At 38.5% G+C, this 22,504-nt stretch overlaps 1 protein-coding gene across 2 annotated transcripts in view; it reads left to right on the forward strand.

Moving 5' to 3' along the window:
• The window catches only part of kif20bb (kinesin family member 20Bb), an 87,201-nt gene that overhangs the window by 57,249 nt on the left and 7,448 nt on the right, over window positions 1-22,504 (forward strand). For both annotated transcript variants that reach the window (XM_048550618.2, XM_048550620.2), the window contains exons 21-29: window positions 1,822-1,960; window positions 2,895-3,017; window positions 4,145-4,279; window positions 4,565-4,661; window positions 5,341-5,466; window positions 5,942-6,093; window positions 7,869-8,024; window positions 11,536-11,712; window positions 12,272-12,469. In XM_048550618.2, coding sequence (XP_048406575.2) covers window positions 1,822-1,960; window positions 2,895-3,017; window positions 4,145-4,279; window positions 4,565-4,661; window positions 5,341-5,466; window positions 5,942-6,093; window positions 7,869-8,024; window positions 11,536-11,712; window positions 12,272-12,469 — 1,303 coding nt within the window. The remainder of the gene's footprint in view (window positions 1-1,821; window positions 1,961-2,894; window positions 3,018-4,144; window positions 4,280-4,564; window positions 4,662-5,340; window positions 5,467-5,941; window positions 6,094-7,868; window positions 8,025-11,535; window positions 11,713-12,271; window positions 12,470-22,504) is intronic.

A 22,504-nucleotide genomic window follows, 5' to 3' on the forward strand; every position in this document is an offset into this window, starting at 1 on the left:
AGGGGGATGGGGAGAGGGTTCTGAAATAAATAGGGAGAGAAGGGGAGGCGGACCAAAGATGGATAGAGGAGAAGATAGGTGGAGAGGAGAGGATAGGTCAGTCCGGGGAGGACGGACAGGTCAAGGAGGCGGGATGAGGTTGGTAGGTGGGAAATGGAGGTGCGGCTTGAGGTGGGAGGAGGGGATAGGTGAGAGGAAGAACAGGTTAGGGAGGCGGGGATGAGCTAGGCTGGTTTAGTGATGCAGTGGGGGGGAGGGGGAGACTTTGAAGCTTGTGAAGTCCACAACGATACCATTGGGCTGCAAGGTTCCCAGGCGGAATAGGAGTTGCTGTTCCTGCAACCTTCGGGTGGCATATTGTGGCACTGCAGGAGGCCCATGATGGGCATGTCATCTAAGGAATGGGAGGGGGAGTTAAAATTGTTCGCGACCTGGGAAGTGCAATTGTATATTGTGAACCGAGCGGAACATGTCCATCATGGGCCTCCTGCAATGCCGCAATGATGCCACCCGAAGGTTGCAGGAACAGCGACTCCTATTCCACCTGGGAACCCTGCAGCCCAATGGTATCAATGTGGACTTCATAAGTTTCAAAATCTCCCACTCTTTTCCCCCCCACCCCACACTGCATCCCAAAACCAGCCCAGCTCGTCCCCTCCCCCCCCCCCCCACTACATCACCAAACCAGCCCAGCTTGTCCCCGCCTCCCTAACCTGTTCTTCCCCTCCCCTATTCCCTCCTCCCACCTCAAGCCGCACCTCCATTTCCCACCTACCAACCTCATCCCACTTCCTTGACCTGTCCGTCTTCCCCAGACTGACCTATCCCCTCCCCACTGATACTCTCCTCTTCCCCCTATCTTCTCCTCTGTCCATCTTCAGTTTGCCTCCCCCTGTCCCTATTTATTTCAGAACCCTCCCCATCCCCCTCTCTGAAAGGTCTAGGCCCAAAACGTTAGCTTTTGTGCTCCTGAGATGCTGCCTGGCCTGCTGTGTTCATCCAGCTCCACACTTTGTTATCTTGGATTCTCCAGCATCTGCAGTTCCCATTATCTCTGGTAAAGCCATATGATTGCTTCTCCAGTTCTATAAGACCATAACTGCTCAAGTATGTTCTGTTGTGTGCTGTCTGTTGCTGTGCGGATTCCACTGCCTAGTTTTCTTCGGATAACTTATTAGACAGATCTGACCATTTTTAATTCCTGCTCTTTGGACTTGTAGTTCTGAACATTGGTTCTATCTGTAATTCTTTCTTTCTGACTCCCACTCAAATACCCTAAAATTCACAATTACTCATATACTCCATGTGACAGTTGCTAATGTAAACACAACTACTTTCTCACTGCCTGCCATACTCACCAACCATTTCTCATAAGCTGGATTTCTCTAGTACTTGCTGTATTTACTTCAAATTCCCACCATAATATTACCTGACAGTGTGGAGGATTCCTTCTTGCAGTTCACTACCAACGCAGCATTCTTTTTGTGTGGACATGATGCCTTTTTTGTGGTTTGTGAACAGCACCTGATGTGGAATTGCTGTTAATTTACGAACTCCCAACTTCTGTAGTGATGTGCAAGTGGCTTACATGATAATGGAAGCAAATTCCGAGGCCACCTTTATACATTTAAATGTGTGCTGATATTGAAATTTCTATTGATCCTTGGGAAACTGTCTACCCTTGTAATAACAAGTATTGTGAGGAAACACATATATATAGTTAAACATTGGTTTAGTCTGTGTTCTACCAGAGGTTTACTTTTTCCTTTTTTTTTCTAAAACTATTCTTACCAAGTTTAAATTTTGCTTGCTGTATCAAAGGCTAAGAAGTGAGCTCTCTGATGTCTCCTCAAAATATCAAAGATTGGCAGTTGACCTGCAAAATAAAGAAGAAGAATACAGTGATCTCAAGGAGAAATATACAGATGCCAAAAAACAGATGCAACAGGTAGAGAAGGAGGTAAGTTCTGTGATTTTGAAATAAAATAAATACTGGAAACCTGAAATGTGAACAGATAGTGCCGGAATTGCACCATTAGGCTTCTGTGAAGAGAAAAGATTACTGAAAGTATTAAATGAGAATTAATCAGAAAATCTCCTTTTTTAATGGAGCTGAACAAAGAAGTTGACAATCAGAATATGTTGACTAGTTGGTAGTTGTTTAACCTGGGAGGTTATTACACCTCAGGCCAGGGGGCATGTTGCAGAGGAGTGTCCTTCATGATGGCTTCAACAAAGACAGGAATTGAAGCCATGCTGTGGGTGTCACTCTGTGTATTGCAAACAAACTGTCCCAGTCATTGCATCTAACCAACCCCCTAAAGAGACCAAGATTGTGTACACTGCTTTAGCTCAGAGCTCACACATTTGTTCAGTTCATCTGCCATCTTCATATTTTTCCATTACCCAGACACTCTCTCTTCAGAAGCACTGCTGTCACTTTGAGTAGACAGATGCAATTTAACATTAGTAATTTTGAACTGATACATTTTGAGGGGTTTTCTTGAATCCCTTTACACTTCCATTCTCAACCAAGTAGCCCAAGTTTCTCAACTTCCTTGAATGCCCAGTCCTTATCCAATGCAATACTTTCTGTCCATCTGGCCAATCTTTTCACATTTGAGGAACATCTCCTTTTCTGGCTCTGACTTTCTCCATATTTAAAAAGGAGAACCTGTGTGGCTCCTAGCAACGGCCATCTTTTCACACAATATATAGAGCATACTTTGTTCCAGTCCTCACCAGATATTCTCCCTCACTTCTGCATTGATGCAATTCCTTTGTTCCATCCTGAACAGGAAAATTTCAGCAACGTTGCTTGTAATTTAACTTTTACCTCCACTTTCACTTTAGCTTTAGGAAAAAAAACCACTTGCTATTTTTCAAATTTTCAGATTTCTTCAAAACGTGAGGAGTCAACCTCTCTGAGAAACAAAGTTCAGGAACTTGACAGAATGAAGAATCAAATGTCTCAGGAGCTTGAAGCTAAAGAGCGGATGATCCAACAGATTAGGAAGGTACTAACTGCTTATTTAATAAATGCTACTCTGAGTGGCTAAACGAGGCTAGAAGAATCCATAGCTTGACTGTTAACAGAAAGATTCCACACTATTTTACTGGTGATCGAATTTTACTGTGGGTCTTCAGCTCCTGTTCTACTAATATTTTCCTCTTCTGTGGTATCATGTTGATTTTAATGACTCTCACTTAATCTTGAAGGCTTTCTGTGCAGTTCGTAGACTTCTACATATAGTCTTCAAAGTTTTATCAAGATTCTCCTGTGCTTTTCAATACTCAGGTTGGAATTTATTTTTTTCTTGTACATGAGGAACTTGGCTGGAAAAATACCAGGGTATGCATTGGAACAGAAGCCTGACCTAATGGGGAGGCGACAGTATTATTATCACTGGACTACTAATCCAGCTAATGTTCTGCGGACACAGTTTAATTCCCACAATGGCAGATAGTATGATTTGAATTCAATAGAAATCAGGAATTTAAAGTCTAATGACCATGAAAGCGTTATTGATTTGTCAGAAAAACGCACCTGGTTCACTAGTACCCTTGTTATGGAAGGAAATTACCTCGTCCCCTATGTGTGACTCCAGACCCACAGCAACGTGGTTAACTCTCAACTGCCCTCTGGGAGAATGGTGATGGGTAATAAATGCTGATCTGGCCAGTGATGCACTCATCCCATGGATGAATTTTTTTAAAAAAAACTGTTCCCAACTAGGCTGCTGATAGAGATTGTCTGTCTGTCTGTCTGTCTGTCTGTTTCTGTTTGTCAATTGAGCATGTATAGGAGCCATTTGCATGCTGCTTTTTCTAGAGGTTTTCAGATTTGTCAAGGGCAAGAACTCAGTGTTGACTTGTGTTTGCAGCCACCAGAAGTGGCAGCATTGTTGTACAGGGAGGATGTGAGAAAATGAGAACCAGAAATTGGCAATTACTTGGTGGATATATCATGGGCATACAAGTTGACAGATCTATTTATTCCCCACCTACCCACCTTGGTTATGCAATAACAACATCGGCAGTAAATCTGTTGTTATTTCTATGTTCATATCATTTTAGTAGCTTTTTCTTTTTGCTGTTCTTTCAAATACAAAAGATTTTAATATTAATGTTTTATGGCTTTTAGTCATGTCATAATGAAGCAGACTGCAGAAAGAAGATAGAAATATTAACAATCTCCTTGGATGAAAAGGACACTGCTTTAAAGAAATTGACAAAGAATTTGGAAGAATGTAACAGCCTACAAGTGAAAGAGCACCAGGTCAGCATGGTCGCAGAGGTTACCTTGATAAACAACTAATATCATTTTAAATGCTTAAAAATATAAAAGACTGAGTTCAAAAAGCAGCATGCAATTTTTTTAATCTCTTCACCACAAAGTCATTATCTCTTTTGCAGCTTGTTACTTGTTAGTGAATTTTATTTTGTTTTAAATTGCATCCAGATTTGAAATCCTGTGTTCTTAAACCTAGTTCTTTCTTTACACAAGCTGTCCTTGGCAGAATAGCATTTCTGTTGATATTTGTATTGCTTTATTGATATCCAGGGTTCCAAAGAAAATCAAGCAACCCAGGGTTCCTGCTTCATGTTAACTGATAGCAAAGCAGAAGAAGCTGTACAACTTTTGCAAACAGCTTCCAAAGGTATTTAAAGAACAAGAATGACCAAATTAAATATCATTCGATGCTGAGGTATTAAACTTGTGTTGCTTTTAGCCTAGTTTGCTTAAAAGCTTGTTGATAAACTTATTTGCTACTAACGTGCCTTCATTTTGTGTTTTTACTTCCTCCATTTCTGCTCAACCTAGCCAAATTACTATTCAAAATGTTAACATGAGATTTTAGTGCAACATGCATAAAATTCCACTTCAAACACCCTTTTGTAATCAAACGGCATTTAAGCTTGGAGAAAATCTGGGCAGTAGATCTGTCACTTTCTACCCATTTTTCAACAAACAAAACATTTAACTTGTACATGCGTATTCAGAGCAGTCACACCAATGAGAGCAGGAGACTTCAATGATTTCTGTGACAAGTGTATGCTTTTCTTTATCTTACTATTATAGATTCAAATTTTAGCTTGTGTTGATAAACTAGGTTGCTATTAAACATGGCAAATTTCTTTCTTTACTTTTGGAAAATTCAAGCTTTTAATGTACAGGTTATATCACTAAATTGTCAATTGTCATCCTGAAAACTTTTTCGGGTTTAGTCACCACTGCATAATGTTTTTACCTCCTAATTATTGAACAGTTATTTCAAAATTTGAGTTCAAATTCTGTTACAACGAAATTGTTGACTGTCTCTTCTGATTAACGTCAAGAACTTCAGATAAAAGAACAAATAATTAAAGATATGAAAATTGCATTGACTGAACAAGATCAAACCCAAGCTGAGCAAGATGAAGCTCTTGAGGCCAAATTGAAAGAGATTGAAGAATTGAATGCAGGTAATCGCCCTATTATACCTGTATGAGGAACGTTTTACACTTACGATTGTTGCCCATGAAATAGCACGCAAGGTGCAAACTCTGTTTTGGATACTATTTTTATATTTAAATAGCTGCACAACTACAAGGTGAACAAACATCAATCGTAACCAACAGGGGAGCAAGTTGCATGCTGTCTTAACAGTGGGGCTTCTAAGATTTAACTGCATTAAACCAGCCAGGATGAATCCTCTGTTTTTTTTATTGTGTGAAGTGCCATGACAGAATTTTCAAAAAAATATCTAAAATTTTGGCAGAAACTTTTTCTCAATAGACTCTTGATAGATGATTTTGTGCTTGTATGCCCTTCTGTGGCGACGACTGTGTATTCTAAAGCTTTTATAACAATACCATTTTATTTTGCATTTTAATAAAAGAATTGCACAGCCACCTAACAGATTATTTGGTTAGTTTTAAAACTGTGTTTCCTTTTTAGAATTGGAGAAATGGATAAAGTGTGCCAAAGAATTTGAGAGGAGGTATGACACACTTGAACACAGCCAGTTGTTGAAAAATGCAAGTGGAGATCACCATACAGAATCTGGACCACTTCAGAAAGAAATTGAAGATTTAAAGCAGCAGTTGGTGGTATGTTTTCTGATTATTAGATCAGTGGCAGCATTGTTTATTTCTTGAGGTGGAAATTTGTAGGCAATTCTTATTCTAGACTTGAGCACATCATTGATGCTGATTAGTTTGTCATTATTATGAATATACTGCATTTTTGACTGCTCTGCCTTCTAGGTGATACTAAACTTGAGGCCCTGGCTGCTCAGGTGGACATATCTGACCCCATGGCACTATTTGAATAAGAATAGATGAGTTCTCCAGTGTTTGTATGATATTTATCCCTAGGATAGAATGAACTAAAACTGTACCTAACGGGACCTTTACAGTTGTAATTGATTGCCAGCATTTCTCAGTAGTGACTGCGTATTTTACAGTCAGTTAAGCATTTTGAAGAGCTAAGGGATGGCTTGAAGTTGTGAAAAACTCTAACTGTATCACATTTCATTTCACTCATTCTTTTCTTCTCTAACCTTTTTTTCTCTTTTTTTCCTTCTGAACTAATTTATGGATAGGAGTTCTATTAAACAATATTCAACTCATTTATCTGTCACACTGCATGTTTGGAGATGAAAGCAAGTATTCAGTTGAGGTTGCATTGACAGCTGGGAGAAATAGCTGCAGTTGTTGTCCTCGGTTTACTTTACACGAATATATATTTGTGGGTTCTTTTTGTAATTACCATTGTAACAATGTATATATGTTGAGTCCACACTGCCCCTCCAAAGAGCATCAAACCCAGACTCGCCCCTTACCCAATCCCCTTGACTCTGCATTTCCCATGGCTAATCAAACGAATGTGCACATCCATGGACACTACGGGCAATTTAGCATGGCCAACCCACGGGGACAATATGAAAACTCCACGCACAGTCATCCGAGTCTGGAATTGAACTTGGTTTCCAGGTGCTTTGTGTCTGCAGGGCTAACCACTGAGCCACTATGCTGCATATTGGAAATCTATAAAGCAAATATTGTTAATATTAATAAGCTCACATAAACTTGAGTATTCAGAAGAAATCTCACTAGTGTAAATTGTAATACTGTGTATTTTGGAATATTTAAAATTGAAGATTTATTGTTTTCAATACTAGAGGGGTTTTTGTGCTTCAGTTTATTATTGACCTGGGGAGTAAAGGATTTCAGAATTGTTTTATCATTTGATAGATTTAGATATGACCAGTATATGAGGTAACATTATGCATGTTCAAGTAATATTCTTTAGGATTTAGTTACGCTATATAGTTTTTCATCAAAGCTGGACACCAACATGGGAAATTTTAAAAAATGAACATGTTCCAAAGAAATACCATGGTAATGGATGTTGGTTAGTGCCTTTGGATATAATAACTGTTATCAGGGTCATCTAGAAGTGGAAGTGAATTGTTTCTCTTTATTCCCCACCTGACATGATTTAGTCAGTGTTTCATTCTGATGGTTACCATGAAAAATAATTAAATTTAACTGAATTTTTTGCATTATGTCTTCAGCATCTCTGATATTTCTGTTGTGTAAATCTAACATAGTCATCTCACGTTTTAAGGTGAGTTTAAGGGAACTTGTGTTGTATAATGCAAAATTTAGCGTTGTTCTCTCAGGCTTTTTTCCCCACTGTTCACTGCAATCATGAGATCATTTAGGAATTAAATATGTTGTTGCTTGTTTCGTTTAATGATTTTTTTAATAAAAACTTTCTTGTAATGTTAAAGTGCTCACAAATCACCCTGTGCTTGCTTTGCTGATTTTTAAACATTTACTCATTTAAAATTTGGTGAAACTGGATTAAATTCTTTTAGGAATTGGAAGATGAGCAGAAATGTAATCGTAAGAAATGGTTAAATGAAAAAATGATGCTCCTTAAACAAGCAAAGGAAGCTGAAGATCGGCGCAACAAGGAAATGAGAAAATGGACAGAAGAAAGAGAGCATTATTCGAAGTTACAATTAGAAATGGTACAGAAAACTTATTCAGATTTTAATCAACTTGTATGACATTGCCAAATGAAATTTTTTAATTTCTACAAAAGTCGATTCCGAAGTCTGCATTCATTACACTATTCACAGAATATAGTTTTTATAGCAACTTTTAAGCAGCATTTTTAAATTTAAAGAAATATTTTATTTCAAAGATTTAAAGTCTCAAGTTTCACGTTGAAAATATGGTTTGAAACAAAATTGAATCAAAGCAATCATTTTGAGGTGTGGTGAGAACATTTTAAAGGTGCTGTATTGTAAACCTTTTGAAATGTCTTGTGTTGAATGCAGTTTGCAGATTTTCATCCTTTTTCACCTTGCATGAAATTCCTTTTTTTTATTCGTTGATGAAATATGTCAATCCATAATTGCACTGAAGCAGGTGGTGGTTAACTGCCGCCTTGAATCAATATAATTGTGGTACTGTTGTGACACATGTCACTTGCCACTGATCAGTGCGAGCCTGGATGTTGTCCAGTTCACCTTGGGCACTGGCTGATTTTAGTATCTGTGCATTCTCAAACCTTCAATGTTCACCATCGAACACCATGTCAGAGGGAAGGTCATTGAAGCAAACAAAGACACTGCCCTGTAGAACTCCTGTAGTGATGTCCTGTGGCTGTGTTAATTGACTCCCAGGAAACCACAAGCATTTTCCTTTTGTGTTAGTATGACTTCACCCAGCAGAGAATTTCCCTTGCAATTCCCTTTTTAACCCCGGTTTTGCTAGGGCTTCTTGATGCTATAATGGTCAAATGCTGTCTTGAGGTTAAGGGCAGTCACTCTATCCTTGCCTCTGCATGTTTGGACCAACTCTAATGATGTGTTGAGTCAAATGGCACTGGTGGAACCCATCTGAGCATCAGCAACAGCCTATTTTGCCTCAAATGCTGCTTGATAGTCCCTTCCATCTCTTTTACTTCCTCATTTGAGAGTATGTAGATAAAGTAGTAATTGACCCAATTGTATTGCCTTGCTTTTTATGAATTAGATATACCTGGGAGATTTTCCACGTCACCCAGTAGATACTAGTGTTGCTGTGCACTGGAATAGTTTTTCTAGGACTGGCAGTTGAAGGCTTCAGTACTACTGCCAGAAAGTTGTCTGAGCCCATAGCCTTTTAAGTAGCCATTGTCTTCACCTTTATTTTTGATAGTGGAAGATTTTGAAGATTGGCATCTGAGATCCTGAGGGGACCTTGGGAGACCAGGATGGATTCGCTCAACACCTCCAGCTGAACTCAGATGCAAATGATTCAGCCTTGCCTTTTGTATTAATATGCTCAGTTCTCCTATCCGTTAAGGATGCAGATACTTAGAGTTCCCTCTTCCTGTTGATTGTTCATGACTAGATGTGGTAGGATTTAAGAGGTTAAACCTCATCTGTTAGTTGAGAGATTGCTTAGTCCTAATTTATTGCATGCTTTATCCACTGTTTAGTATAAAAGTAGTCCTGTTTGTCTTCATCAGATTGCCCTCATTTTTAGGTGTGCTTGATACTGCTGATGGCATGCCCACACCATACTCGCTTGAACCAGGGTTAATCTCCCAGATTAATAGTTGAAGTAGAATGAGGTTATGCCAAGCCATGAGACTACAGACTGTGATTAAGTACAATTCTGTTGCTGACAGCGAAGGATGTTTCATGAATGCCTAGCCTTTAGTTGCTAGATAGTCTGTCCCATTTTAACATGGTGCCACCACAACATTTGCAGTTATCCACAATGTGAAAATGGGATGTTTGCATACAGTAATCATGGGGACAATGGCCATCAATACAATCGCCAACAGATTTACTTGCCAGAAATTTTACTGCATACCTTGCCAACTGCTAAAAACAAACTTTGTCCTCTAGGACTGCGTCATCTTGGTTTGATTTTCAAATTGAAAAGATGTTCAGAGGGTGTTCAAAGAAGTTGCATAGAACTATCACCTGCTCTCTGGATAGTTCCTCAACTGTAAGATGCAATCAACTCGTTCTTGATGGCCGTTGACATCCACCACCCAGTGTACTTTACTTTATGTACCCTTGTTACCCTTGGTGCTTCAACACAGAGCAGTTCTGACCTTCTAATTTTAAACAGCAGAAGGTTTCCTTATTTGACTTGTTTCCATGAGATGTATTGTGGTTTGATGTCAATGTTGAAGACACACTCTCTGGACAATTCCTTACTGTATACCACTGTGCAACTACCCCTCATACACCTGTTCTACTAGTGGGACAGGACATACCCAGTGATGATGGTATCTGGGAGCTTTTCTGTAAGATTTTATTCAGCATATGATTGTCAGGCAGTTGTTTGACTAGTACATGGGACAGCTCTGCTATTTTTGGCATAAGCCCCTAGATGTCGATAAAGAGGACTTTGCAGGATTAACAGAGCTTTGTTTGCTGTTGTCATTTGATGCCCAGGTCAATGCCAGATAGTCCATTTTGGTTTCATTCCTTTGTTCAGACTTTGTAGTGGATTGTTTGTCCAGGTTTTGAATTTAAATGTTGCCATCCAAAGTGGTGGAATTTCAACATGTGTCCCGAAATTATTAACCTGGAGCTCTGGATACCTAGCCAGTACACTACAATTGCACCATCGCTTCCCCTACAATCAAATGCATTCTAAATTTTGACATCAGCTTCTACTAATGCGACTTTCAGTATTCACAGAATTGTAGACTTTGTAGTCCAACAAAAGTTAACTCTAGGATTTTGATACACTACTGCATGATTTTTCATGAAGCTAATTTGTTCTATAATTCTGTTTTGTCCAACTTAATGGCTATACTTTCACTTCTGCCTTTACAAAAGACCAGGCCAAATTGTTCCTTTTTACTGCTGTTAACTGCCTAGCCAGGTTTAGCGTCATATAACAAAAGTGGTTGGTTTGCACACTGGACCAAGGACAGTGGCTTATTTCCTGACAATGGATTAATTTCTAACTTCTTACGCTATGCAACTGGGGAAAGCTTTCTTTTCCAAGAGCCACTTCAAATCTTTAATTCTAACCTGCATGTGCCATCCATCCTTTGTAGGTGAAGAGCAAGTTACATTGCACTTTAAATCCCTTTTCCTGTCAACTAATGGGAATTTCTAATGGAGTCATGCAGTTGAGTCAGTTCAGGTGTCCCAGCATGAGACTATAATTTGGGTTGATTGTTCAGGACAATATAGAAGAATAAAAGAGCTGCTCTGATAAAATGCTATGCTAAAGCTTTATCTCCCCAATCAGGTGGATGTAAAGAGTTCAATAATAAAATTTTAAAGAATTTCTGAGTGACATAGTCAATAGTAACTCCTCAATTTGCACAAATTATCTTTAGTTAATCACATTTGCTATCGGTGAGACTTAACAAAAGTGGCTGTCACGTTTGATGACATTAGTGACTACTAATTTGTTTTCTGGGAATAGTAAGCACGAAAATTTCCTATATACATGTAACTTGTGTATTTAATTGCAATGACAAGTATTTTAAGCAGTTGATTTTTGTTTTAAAAGGAGAGACTTACATCTGAGGTCATCGAGAAGGATGAGGATTTGCAGAAATGGCGAAAAGAGAGGGACAACTTGGTAAAGGAGCTTGAAGTGAAGCTGGGAGATCTTATAACCAGTAATAAACAAAAAGATGAAGAAATAGAAAGACTCAAGGCTTCCTCAAAAGAGAACCTAGGCGAGGTGAGGAGTGAATTTTTTTTAAATGCACATGTGCTCCTGGCTGGCTTAGACAAGCAATAGACGAAATCACAAGTTTGTTGGGCTTATTTTGTGATCTGCAGCCTCAATAAGCATACAATTGACAAGATAATCAATATTGAGTTGATTTAAAAACCTTAAGAGGTGCATTGTTATTGTAATTAGATCAGCCAGGTGTACATCATGGAATCAGTTTCCTAATTGAGCCTGTTAATCCGTAGTGTTAGAGATTCTGCTCACTGAGATCTGGCTCTAAGGAAGGCGGATCAGTGTCAAGGACTCTCCCGAGTGTAAATGAAAAGTCACTTGGTGATAGGGTACCGGTCTCTCTGCAGTTACTTCAAAATGAAACTTGCATTGTTATGGTGCTGGCTTCGCATTTGGAACTTGAATTCAAGCCTTTGTTCCATTTTAATTTTTTTGGTTTTTTTTCTTTGGACCCACTACTTTATTGTAAACTATCTGCATTACAATCATCTGCTTCATCTAACTCCACTGAGCTTTTTTTTTATAAAATGTTTTCTATCTGTACATTATCCAGTTGGAAACTGTCCTCGATTCTTCAGAAATCTCAACAGACGATGGAGAAAAAGCAAGTCGGTTTCCGAAACCCCAATTGGAGATTCAATTAACACCTCTTCAACCAAACAAAATTTCAGTGAAAGAATCAAGTGGAAATTTGGTCACCATGAAAGTGCCCAAATCTACCAGGAAAAGAAAAAGCTCCGCCCTAGAGGAGGTAAAGAATCCACATAAAATACCAACTATATTTTTCATTCCGACAATGCCTTCAATTTGATGTATTGTTGCTTGGATGAGATGTCAGATTGAGACATATTTTAGGAAATATCAGATTAGCACTTCTTAAGAAGAACTGGGGTGTTGTCTGCGGTACACTGGCCAATATTTATATCTCTGCCAACACCTACAGCCGTCATCAAGACATTGCTGTTGTGAGAATAAGCTGCGTACAAACTGGCTGTCAAGCATGTTAGGACTTTGAGATTATGAAAGATACTATATGAATGCAAAACCTACTATTTATAAACTATGTCCTAAAATAGTAGCTCAAAATTTACTACCAAGGCTATACATGCTTCAGTGGCTTTGCACAAGAAATGGAGCAGATTGACTAACGAGAAGTCCTGCTTGAGTGTCCTTTAAGACCACAAGATATAGGAGCAGAATTAGGCCATTCGGCCCATCAAATCTGAACTGGCATTCAATCATAGTTAATATGTTTCTCAACCCCATTCTCCTGCCTTTTCCCTGTTGCTCTTGACCATGTCACTGAGATCTATCTATCTGACTTAAATAGTCTTAATGACTTGGCCTTAGCAGCCCTATGTAACAATGCGTTCCGCAGATTAACCACCCTCTGGCTGAAAAAGATTTCTCCTTATCTCTATTCTAAGACGTTGCCTTTTTTTTTTAAAAACTCTGAGGCTGTGCCCTTAGATCTTTAATCTCTCTCAGTGGGATCATCATCATCATCAACTTTCACTATATCCAGGCCTCTTGGCATTCTGTAAGTTTTTAAAGTCAAACCCTAACCCTGGCCCCTCTCCCTTTTGTAAAGTCAATAGACCCAAAGCCCTTGACTGCTCGAAATACAACAAATACTCCTTCCCTGGAATCATTCTTGTAAACCTCCTCTGGAACGCCTCCAATGCTAGCATTTCTTTGGATATCGGGTCCAAAACTTCTGTCAATATTCCAAATGCAGTCTGACCAGAGCCTTATACAGCTTCAGAAGAATACCTCTGCTGTTGTATTCTAACCCTCTTGAAATGAATGCTAACTGAGCCTACATGTTAACCTAGAGAATCCCGAAGTAGGACTCCCAAGTCCTTTTTGCTTCAGAAATCTGAAGCTTTTACCAGTTTAGAAAACAGTCTATGCCTATCTTCCTCCTACCAAAGTGCATAACCTCCCACTTTACCAATTGAATTCCATCAGCATCTTCTTTGCCCACTCGTCTACCATGTCCAAGCCCTTCTGCAACCTCCCTCCTTCTTAAACACTATCTCTCTCACTCCATGTACCTTTTGTGTCATCTGCAAATCTCTAGCAACAATGCCCTCAGCTCATGCGTTCAAATGATTAATCAATAACCTGAATAGTGGAGGTCCCAAAACTGATCCCTGTGGAACTCCACTAGCCACTGGCTGCCATCCTGAAAAAGATCCCTTTTTATCCCTACTGCGCCTTTGGCTAGGCAGCCAGTCCTCTATCTATTGCCAGTACCTTGTCCCTAACACCATGAGCACTTCTTTTGTTTAGCAGCCTCCTGTACAGCATCTCGTCAATGGCCTTTCGGTAATACAAATAGATCATGCCCACTGGTCTCCTTTTTGTCTAACTTGCTTGCTACCTCCAAAGAATTCCAACAGGCTTGTTAGGCATGACCTCTCCTTGATGAAACTGAAACTGTGCTGACTCTGCCCTATTTTACCGTGCACGTCCAAGTACTCCTCAATCTCATCCTTGAAGGACTCTGCAAAATCTTCAACTACTGAGGTCATGCTAAGTGGCCTATAGTTTCATGACTGCTGCCCGCCCTTCTTAAACAGGGATGTTACATTTGCCAGTTTCCACTCTTCTGGGATAATCCCTAACTCTTTGTTCCCGAAAGATCACCACCAATGCTTCTACAGTCTCTTCCATTATCTCCTTCAGAACTCTTGCGTTTAGTCAGTCTGGTCAGGGTGATTTATCTGCCTTCAAACATTTCAGCTTCTCAGCACCTTCTCCTTAGTGATGATCACTACACTCACCCCTGACATCTGACCCTCCCTGAAGTTCTGGTATACTACTGGTGTCTTCCACTGCAAGGGCTGATGCAAAGTACCTATTCAGTTCCTGTACTATTTTGTTGTTTCCCATTACTACTTCTCCGGCCTTATTTTCCAGCAGTCCAATGTCCACACTCTTGCCTCTCTACCTTTTTAAGATATCTTAAAAGAAAACTGCAGGAGTTTTTTTTTTCTTATTATCATTTAACTTACTCTCATTTCATCTTCCCCCACCCAAATTCTGCTTTGTTATCCTGTACTGGTTTTTAAAGGCTTCCCAATCCTCAGGCTTTGCACTAATCTTCACATTGCATGCTTTTCTGTGACTTTTATGCTGTCCCTGGCTTCCTTATCAGCCACATTTGCCTCATCCTCCCTTTAATATGTATCTTCTTTTTGGATTAATTTCTGCTCTGCCTCCCAAATTACCCCAAAAAACCCTTGCCATTGCCACTCTACTGTCTTACCTGCTAGGCTCTGCCTCTGTGCAATGAGGCAAATATGAGGAAGTTTGAAACTACTCACTTGTTTGCTTTGTGTGTGTGTATTGTGTATCCATGCTAGGCTGACCTTGAGGAACCCTAGTTCTAGTCAGCAACTGCCAGCTAGTTATGATCACATATTCCAAAGGTGTTTTCATCCATATGTGTGTTGGAATAGTGTGTCCCTCGTTGTTAAAGCGATGATTCATTTGCTTAAGACATGGTAGCTTTCAAATCAATAAAATATTGGCACTTCAGAAATTTTAAACATTTGCAGTGTCATTTGAGAGCCTCTCAAAAAGGATCAACTCGTATTTTAGATATTATACCTGATTTTTTTGTTTGGTGAGGTCATCATCATTTCCATCAATTTTGATTTGTTAAGCATAAATATACTTATTTTTATTCCACTTCCTTTTACTATTGCCCTTCAAGAGTATGCTGTCAGGCTGCTAGAAAAGCAATTCTACAAAGAAATACTCAGCAACTGGCACTTGTATGATATAAAACTGTGTTGCTTGAAAAAAGTAATAATGTACGTAGAGTTTTAATTAAAAGGAAATTAATATTTGAATTATAACTCTCTTAATTGGAATTGTTGATTATCCATAATGTATTCTATTTAAATAGAGACACATACTGGCTCAAGTCTAATTTTAGTAAAAATGCAATTTAAATGTGCAAAGATATCCATTTACCTTTTACTCCTAACAAAACATTAAACTCCAAATAAAAAAAAAACTTAAAGGAATACACAATCCTCCAATTATTAGTTCAGTGCATCAAAATTGACCAATTAATTGCAAGAGCGTGCAGATCCCATTCGTCAAATAATTTTATATTTAGTCTAGTTAAACCACAAAGAAGCAAAACATATCTGTAATAAGATTGGGCATCATTTAAAGAATCATCAACCAACCTAAATACAGTTCTAATTTACTGTGACATGTTTGATTTTTAAGTGTTTTTTTTGTCTGCGATTGGTGCTGATAGCTACTTTGCCTGCATTCGTATAGCCACTATGTCAATGAGTATGTGCCAAGTTGTACAACTACAAATGACAGCTTATTCGAGCATAAGCCTCCTCCAGTCTGAAAACCATAACTGTATCAGAAGTAGAAACATTACTTGACTTCTTTCTCACCCTACCTCACCCACTGTTTAGGAGCAGAGTCCAGTTGTGATATCTTACTTCCTTTTCCATGCAAACGCTCAGTTTCTGTTACATTTTCTGTCATTACTCCATATTTTATACCCCAAATGTTGCTTGTTGCATTGTTTTTAATATCCATCTTGCAAATTTTGATTAACTATTCACAGCCTTTTGAGGAAGACAATTTCAGAATTTCACTTTGTTTCCGAATTCCACTGAAAAGTTTTTAATTTCAAAATTGTAGTTGAGTAAATCAGCTAAAGAAAACATTTTGTGCCTACCCAATCTGTTTGTTTGTTTTCTCATGGTAAAACCTTCATTTGAAGCACTTTTGTATTTAAACTTGAATTACAAGTCCAGTTAATGTAACTTGTTCTCAAATTTGACTATTCGGCCTTCCTATCGTGGCAAATCTATTTGTAGTATTTGGCATGGGCCCCACTAAAGACTCCAATAGCTTATGTTGGGAAGAATCCCTGATAAATGAGATCTTGAGATTTTCAAATACAGAGAGTAGTTCAGGATAGCTGCTTGGTTAAAATGGTAGTGGAACAAACGACCACCATAGCCACTTTTTTTTTATTGGTACATGTACTGAAATACCAATATATGTGACAACAATAAATCAAATAATAGTTTCCAGATTCAACAATGGTCTTGTTGTTTAATACAAAAGCAAACCTTTTTTTTTATTCAAATGGTCTGATTACTCTTAAATAGAACACAACTTTTGGTACATAAAATGTGACTGTTTCACCAAATATTCTAGAATTCAAACAATACAGTTAATTCTCCAGATTAAATTTAAGATCAAAATAATTACTGATGTTTGGAGGTATAGTCACATTGTTCTGTAGCTTTTCCATTTAACTGTTTGTGACTGTCATAGCATTAACAAAATCTCTATTAAATACGCATAAGACGTCTTGCATTGGTTATTTGGTTAAAATTTGCTGACTGTGCTTCACATTTTCCAAAAACAGTAGTTTTCCTACAGCTTTGTTCTTTTTTCAACAAGCACTGAGCTTTAATGTGGACTGAGTGCTTTACACTACCAATGTGTATGGGGGCAGAGAGCATTGAGAAATAACTCAACATAATTTTTTTGAACGTGAGCTTTTTTTGTCTGGAAACTCATAACATCACAGAAAATGGTTAAATGGCTTATCAAGTCCATTCCTGGTCTCTGTAGAACAATCCAGCCAGTCCTGTTACCCCACTTGATACCAGTAGCCCTGCATGTTAATTTCCTTCAAGTCCCCATCCATTTCCTTTTTGAAATCACTAATCATTTCTGCTAGAACCAGACTTGGAGACAGCAGGTTTCAGGTCACTATCATTTGCCAAGTCGAAAAAAAAACAATTCTTTCTCCGTTTCCAATTTACTCTTGATGAAAACTATAAATTTGTTCTTGCATGTATTCATGCCATCAGCTAATGAGAACAATTTTTCTTTGCCTATCATGTTCACATCCATTTATTGTGCACCCTTATCCTCCCATAAATCTCCTTTTATTTCAAGTGGGCCAACACCAGTTTCCAAACAAACCTTGCGGCTAACATCACTCCTAAAATTTGGTTTCTAAAACTGGGTGCAATGCTCTAACCAGTGTTGTCTGTACCTGAAGGCACGTGTTGCTGCTGCTGCTTGATGAACTATTTTACTCTGTCAACAAATGCATGACTGCATTTAATGAATTAATGCACTTTTACATTGCTTATTGATCTGTTAGAAATTTTTGCTTGTGTTTTATGGGGCTTTTCTGTAGTTCACTGCTTTTTCTTGGTATGCAGTTTTTGATTCCTTTTTTTTCCAAGGCTGCCTAATCTTGGCTTGTTCCTTGATTTTACTACTAGGCAAGGCAATGAGGTGGGCCTTGGGCTAATCCAGAATGAACAAGGATCGACCCCCTATTCAAAAATTCATGTTGAAATCCCTTCAAAACCGCATGTTATCAACTAGCCACCTGGGCTAACTGTTCACTTCCTGTATTTTAGCTGTTGTAGAAGATCTAATTTTTGGGTGATTTAAAAACAAAATTTTAAGATTTGGCTCACTTTTTTTTTCAACTTCTTTTTCCTGCTAAAACTTTTATTACTTTTTAAGTTGTATTTCTAACTTGTTACACTTTTTCTGTGAAGGAAAACGAAGTTGAACTGTTCATGCCTGAAAATAACTTTTTTTTTGATAGAAATGTGAGTGAAAAAAGAATGAGGCAGTGAGGAAAACCGTGACCTAAGGTGTGAAAGTGACAGTGGCAAATCGTATGCTTTTGAGGCTTAAAAATATTTTGAGAGACAGACCTAACAGTTATTTGTAAAGACTTGAGGAAACCAGAGTTCAAGAACAAAACCAATCCAAAAACTTAATTTGAGTTGGGAGCACTGTGTGCTGATAAATATATCAAGTCCACTGATCTTGCTCTAATCACTTTTTTTTCAGTTGAGATGTGATGCTCTGCAGGTGTACTTTGGAAACAATGGGCAAGATTTTTAACTTGCTCAAAAACCATTCAATTATCATCATAGATTCCCTACTGTGTGAAAACAGACCCTTTGGCCCAACAGATCCACAACACCCCTCAGACCCATCCCCATAACCCTCCTAATCTATGAATCCCTGAACACACAATGGGCAATTTAGCATGGCCAATCCCACAATCCAAAGAAGTGCGGGCAGGGTGGAGGAAACCAGAGCACCTGGAGGAAACTCACGCAGACACTGGGAGAATATGTAAACTCCACACAGTTGTCCAAGTGTGGAATTGAACCTGGGTCCCTGGTGCTATGAGGCAGTAATGCTAATCACTGAGCCACCGTGCTGCCTATCAAGTTAATAGTGTCCAAAATTTTAACTACCCATCTAGGCATTAGCAGTTTATCATTTAAAAAGCATTGAAATTTGAAAATGGATTAATCAATGGGTATTTTAATATTTGCACTGCACCTGCTAAATAAAAAAGGAGGTAATTCAGATCTCCAATGTAACCGTGCAAGATTTCTATACTGTTTGTTTTTATAATTTAGCATATAACTTATAGAACAATTATAGATTCATCATTAAAACTGACATTATTTCAGAGAATGTTATCAAGATAAGTAAAGCTGACAGAAAAATAACAACTTCTATTAACTTGATCACTTCTTTCCAGTGTTTTGATTCCAAATAAGTAGGCAATACTTTTTCAATAAGATTAGGGCATTACTGCAAGGGGGGGGGAAAATACTTGTAAGTTCATTTGAGCTTGTGGCATTTGAGTCACAGATCTTCCATATCCCACAGGTGCAGTGTATACACCTGGATCGAGTGGTAAATACTTGCAACAATTGCCTGATTAACTTAACAGTTGTACACCTAAAAATTATTCTCTGAAATATAACTTCTTTTGGGATTAAATATATAATTTACTCATTCCACAGACTTGAGCTTGTAATTCCGTTGCATTGTTTAACTCATTTAAATTAAACTCATGCTGATGGGTACTTCAGTTGTCTTTCCTCTTTGCATTTATAAGATTGATTTGTGAAAACTTGAAAAATGCATTTGTTTCTAGAACGGCATGCAATAGTCCTCTGACATTTCCTGCTCCCACCAGCATTGCAGAAGAGGCTGGTCTTTGCATTATTACCTATTTTTTAACAAATTACAGGGCATAATTTGCATTAGACTCATAATTTTTCTGATCATTTAATATGCAATTTTGACTTATTGTCCTGCTGCCATTTCAAAAATCTAGTGTCTTTTTCTGGATGAAGCCAGCCACATCTGTTAGTACTCCAAGGCAGTATTGATTAGGAAGATAAGCAATTAAATGCTTGCACAATTGTAAATGCAATACTGGTCTGACTGTTAGAAAAACAGTACACCAATTTCTAATGAATTGTTGTCAGTGGAGATCTGTAAGCATGCTGTCCCATCTTCCAGAAATGTAAATTTTTAGCAATAGGGTTGTGGAAATTATATATCTGAAGAGTCACTGGGAATATTGCTTGTGCAAGGGTCCCCTGTTTGCACCAAAAGCATCAGATATGATGAAACCATTAAGTCTGTATGATACTTAACTTACAAATTTAGCTGAGTAGATTTACTGCAATGTACTGCATGTCACTGTGAAGAATAGCCATTCACCTATAAAAGGTGCCAGGCACTGATGTTTAAAGGGCTTGGTATTGCACATGCAAAGTGATTTTTTTTAAAAAAAATTTCTGGAAGTACTTTTTTGGTGCTGATTTTGTTTTAAACCCCCAGTGTCTGAGTTAATAAGGAAATTGAAGAAAAATGTGAGAGGAGCAAACTTGCATGACGATTCTGTCTAGTTGAAGAGCAACTCTTATCGTCTTGTCATTGTCAAGTGGTAATCTAGCAGGCTGACCCAGTGCACGTCACAACGTGCATTCCATTGGCATGCCAGACTCCATGTGCATTCCATCATCTGCCTTCTGTTGGCTGCTCGGTTGTGGCCTTTGCATAAAATGGTAGAAAATAGGAGTAGGAGCAGAAGTAGGCCATTAGGCTCTTTTCTGAGCCTGCTCTGCCATCAGTATGGTCATGAATGATCATTCAACTCTGCATCCTGTTCCCACTTTCTCCCCATACCCTTTTGATCCCTTTAACCCTAAGAATGACATCTGACACCTTGAAAACATTCAATGTTTTGGCCTCAACAGCCAACAATGGCAGCAAATTCCACTGGCTTCCTACTGTGAAGAAATTTCTCCTCTACTCTGTCCTAATTAGCATACTCAATATCTTTTAAACTGTGACCTTTTTGGTTCTGGACTCCCTAGGAAAGGTTGAGGGATATAGACCAAACACTAGCAAATGGGACGACTAGTTTTTGAGAAGATTTGGTACCTTGGGTTGTGGATGAGGTTGTAGACTTGCTTACTGAGCCTGTGTTTGACTTGCAAATGTTTTGTCTCTATGCACATCCAGTTGAGTGATGTTCTGTCTTGTTATTTATAAGCCTCAGTTTGCCAGGATGGTTTGTATTACTTCCATTTCTGTTTTTTCAGTAGTTTGTATATTGGGTCCAGCTCGATTGTGTTTGGAGTTCTGGTTGGAATGCCAGGCCTCCAGAAATTCCCTGACATGTCTCTGTTTGGTTTGAGCTATTATGGATGTGTTTTTCCAGTCAAATTTGTGTTGTCCTTCTTCCGTGTGTGTTGAGACCAGTGAGAACTAGCCGTGTCTCTTGGTAGCTAGCTGTTGTTCATGCGTCTTTTTCATTGTCAATTTTCTTCTAGTTTGGCCTATGTAATGTTTCTCAGTCCTTGCAGGATATTTTGTATATTATGTAAGTTTTTTTTTCTTTATTGGGTATGGGATCCTTTGTTTGTCAGTAGCTGTTGCAGGGTGGTTGTTGCTTTGTGGGCTACCCAGATACCTTGGCGTCCGAGTAGTCTTGTGGTCATCTCTGATATGCCTCTGTATGGTAGGATGACTAATTTGTTTGGCTGTGTTGTATCATTTTGTTGTGGTCTGTAGCAGAGCTAATTGTTTGGTTTGTTTGTTTGTTCATTCCTTTCAAAAACTCTGAACGTTCTTGTTATTTGCACAATTCTGGGTTGTAGCTCATTTGAATAATGCCCTGATGCAGCTCCATTTATAGGTGTTTTGGAGGGTGGGGGCCTGGGTTGCTAGTGTAATTAAGTATCTGATCCATATGGGTGGTCTGGAGTTCCCCTTTATTCTTCCTTCTATAACCTGGTGTCATGTGACTTTTGACCCCTTTTCAAAAACTGTTATTGGATTTACCAATGAATTATTGCGGTAAAGATCTCTAAGTGGCTAGCCAAAGCAAGGAAACAAAAATTTCTTGAATTAGTGTCCAAATTAATTGTCCTACTTTTGAAAAATAAGCCTATTTCCTATGGTAGCCTGTTTATGTCCCTGACCAATAGAAAATAAATTGCACGTTTGACAAACTTAACTACATTTAAAATACTTTACTAAAAATGTAAACCTACTAAACCATTTTTTTTCTGTTTATTTTATGGGAATGAAATCACTGCAGTGAAAAAGATTGTACTAATAAAGCTTTTTTGGTTTTACCAATGCATAAATAAAATCATTCCTGCAGTAAAGCCTTGTAACAAGATAAAATCTTCAATGAATGCAAAAGAATATTGGCAAATTTGCATGTCCTTTGGTTGTGAATGGGTTTCATGCTGGAGTCTGTACAAGAGTTGGAACGCAACACAACACATATAAAACAGCAGCATCCCTCCCCCTCTCTCTCTATTTATTCCAGTTCCCTCTCCCCATCCCCCTCTCTGATGAACGGTCTAGGCCCGAAACGTCAGCTTTTATGCTCCTGAGATGTTGCTGGGCCTGCTGTGTT

Source organism: Stegostoma tigrinum, chromosome 20, assembly GCF_030684315.1.
Source record: "Stegostoma tigrinum isolate sSteTig4 chromosome 20, sSteTig4.hap1, whole genome shotgun sequence".
NCBI lineage: Eukaryota > Metazoa > Chordata > Chondrichthyes > Orectolobiformes > Stegostomatidae > Stegostoma > Stegostoma tigrinum.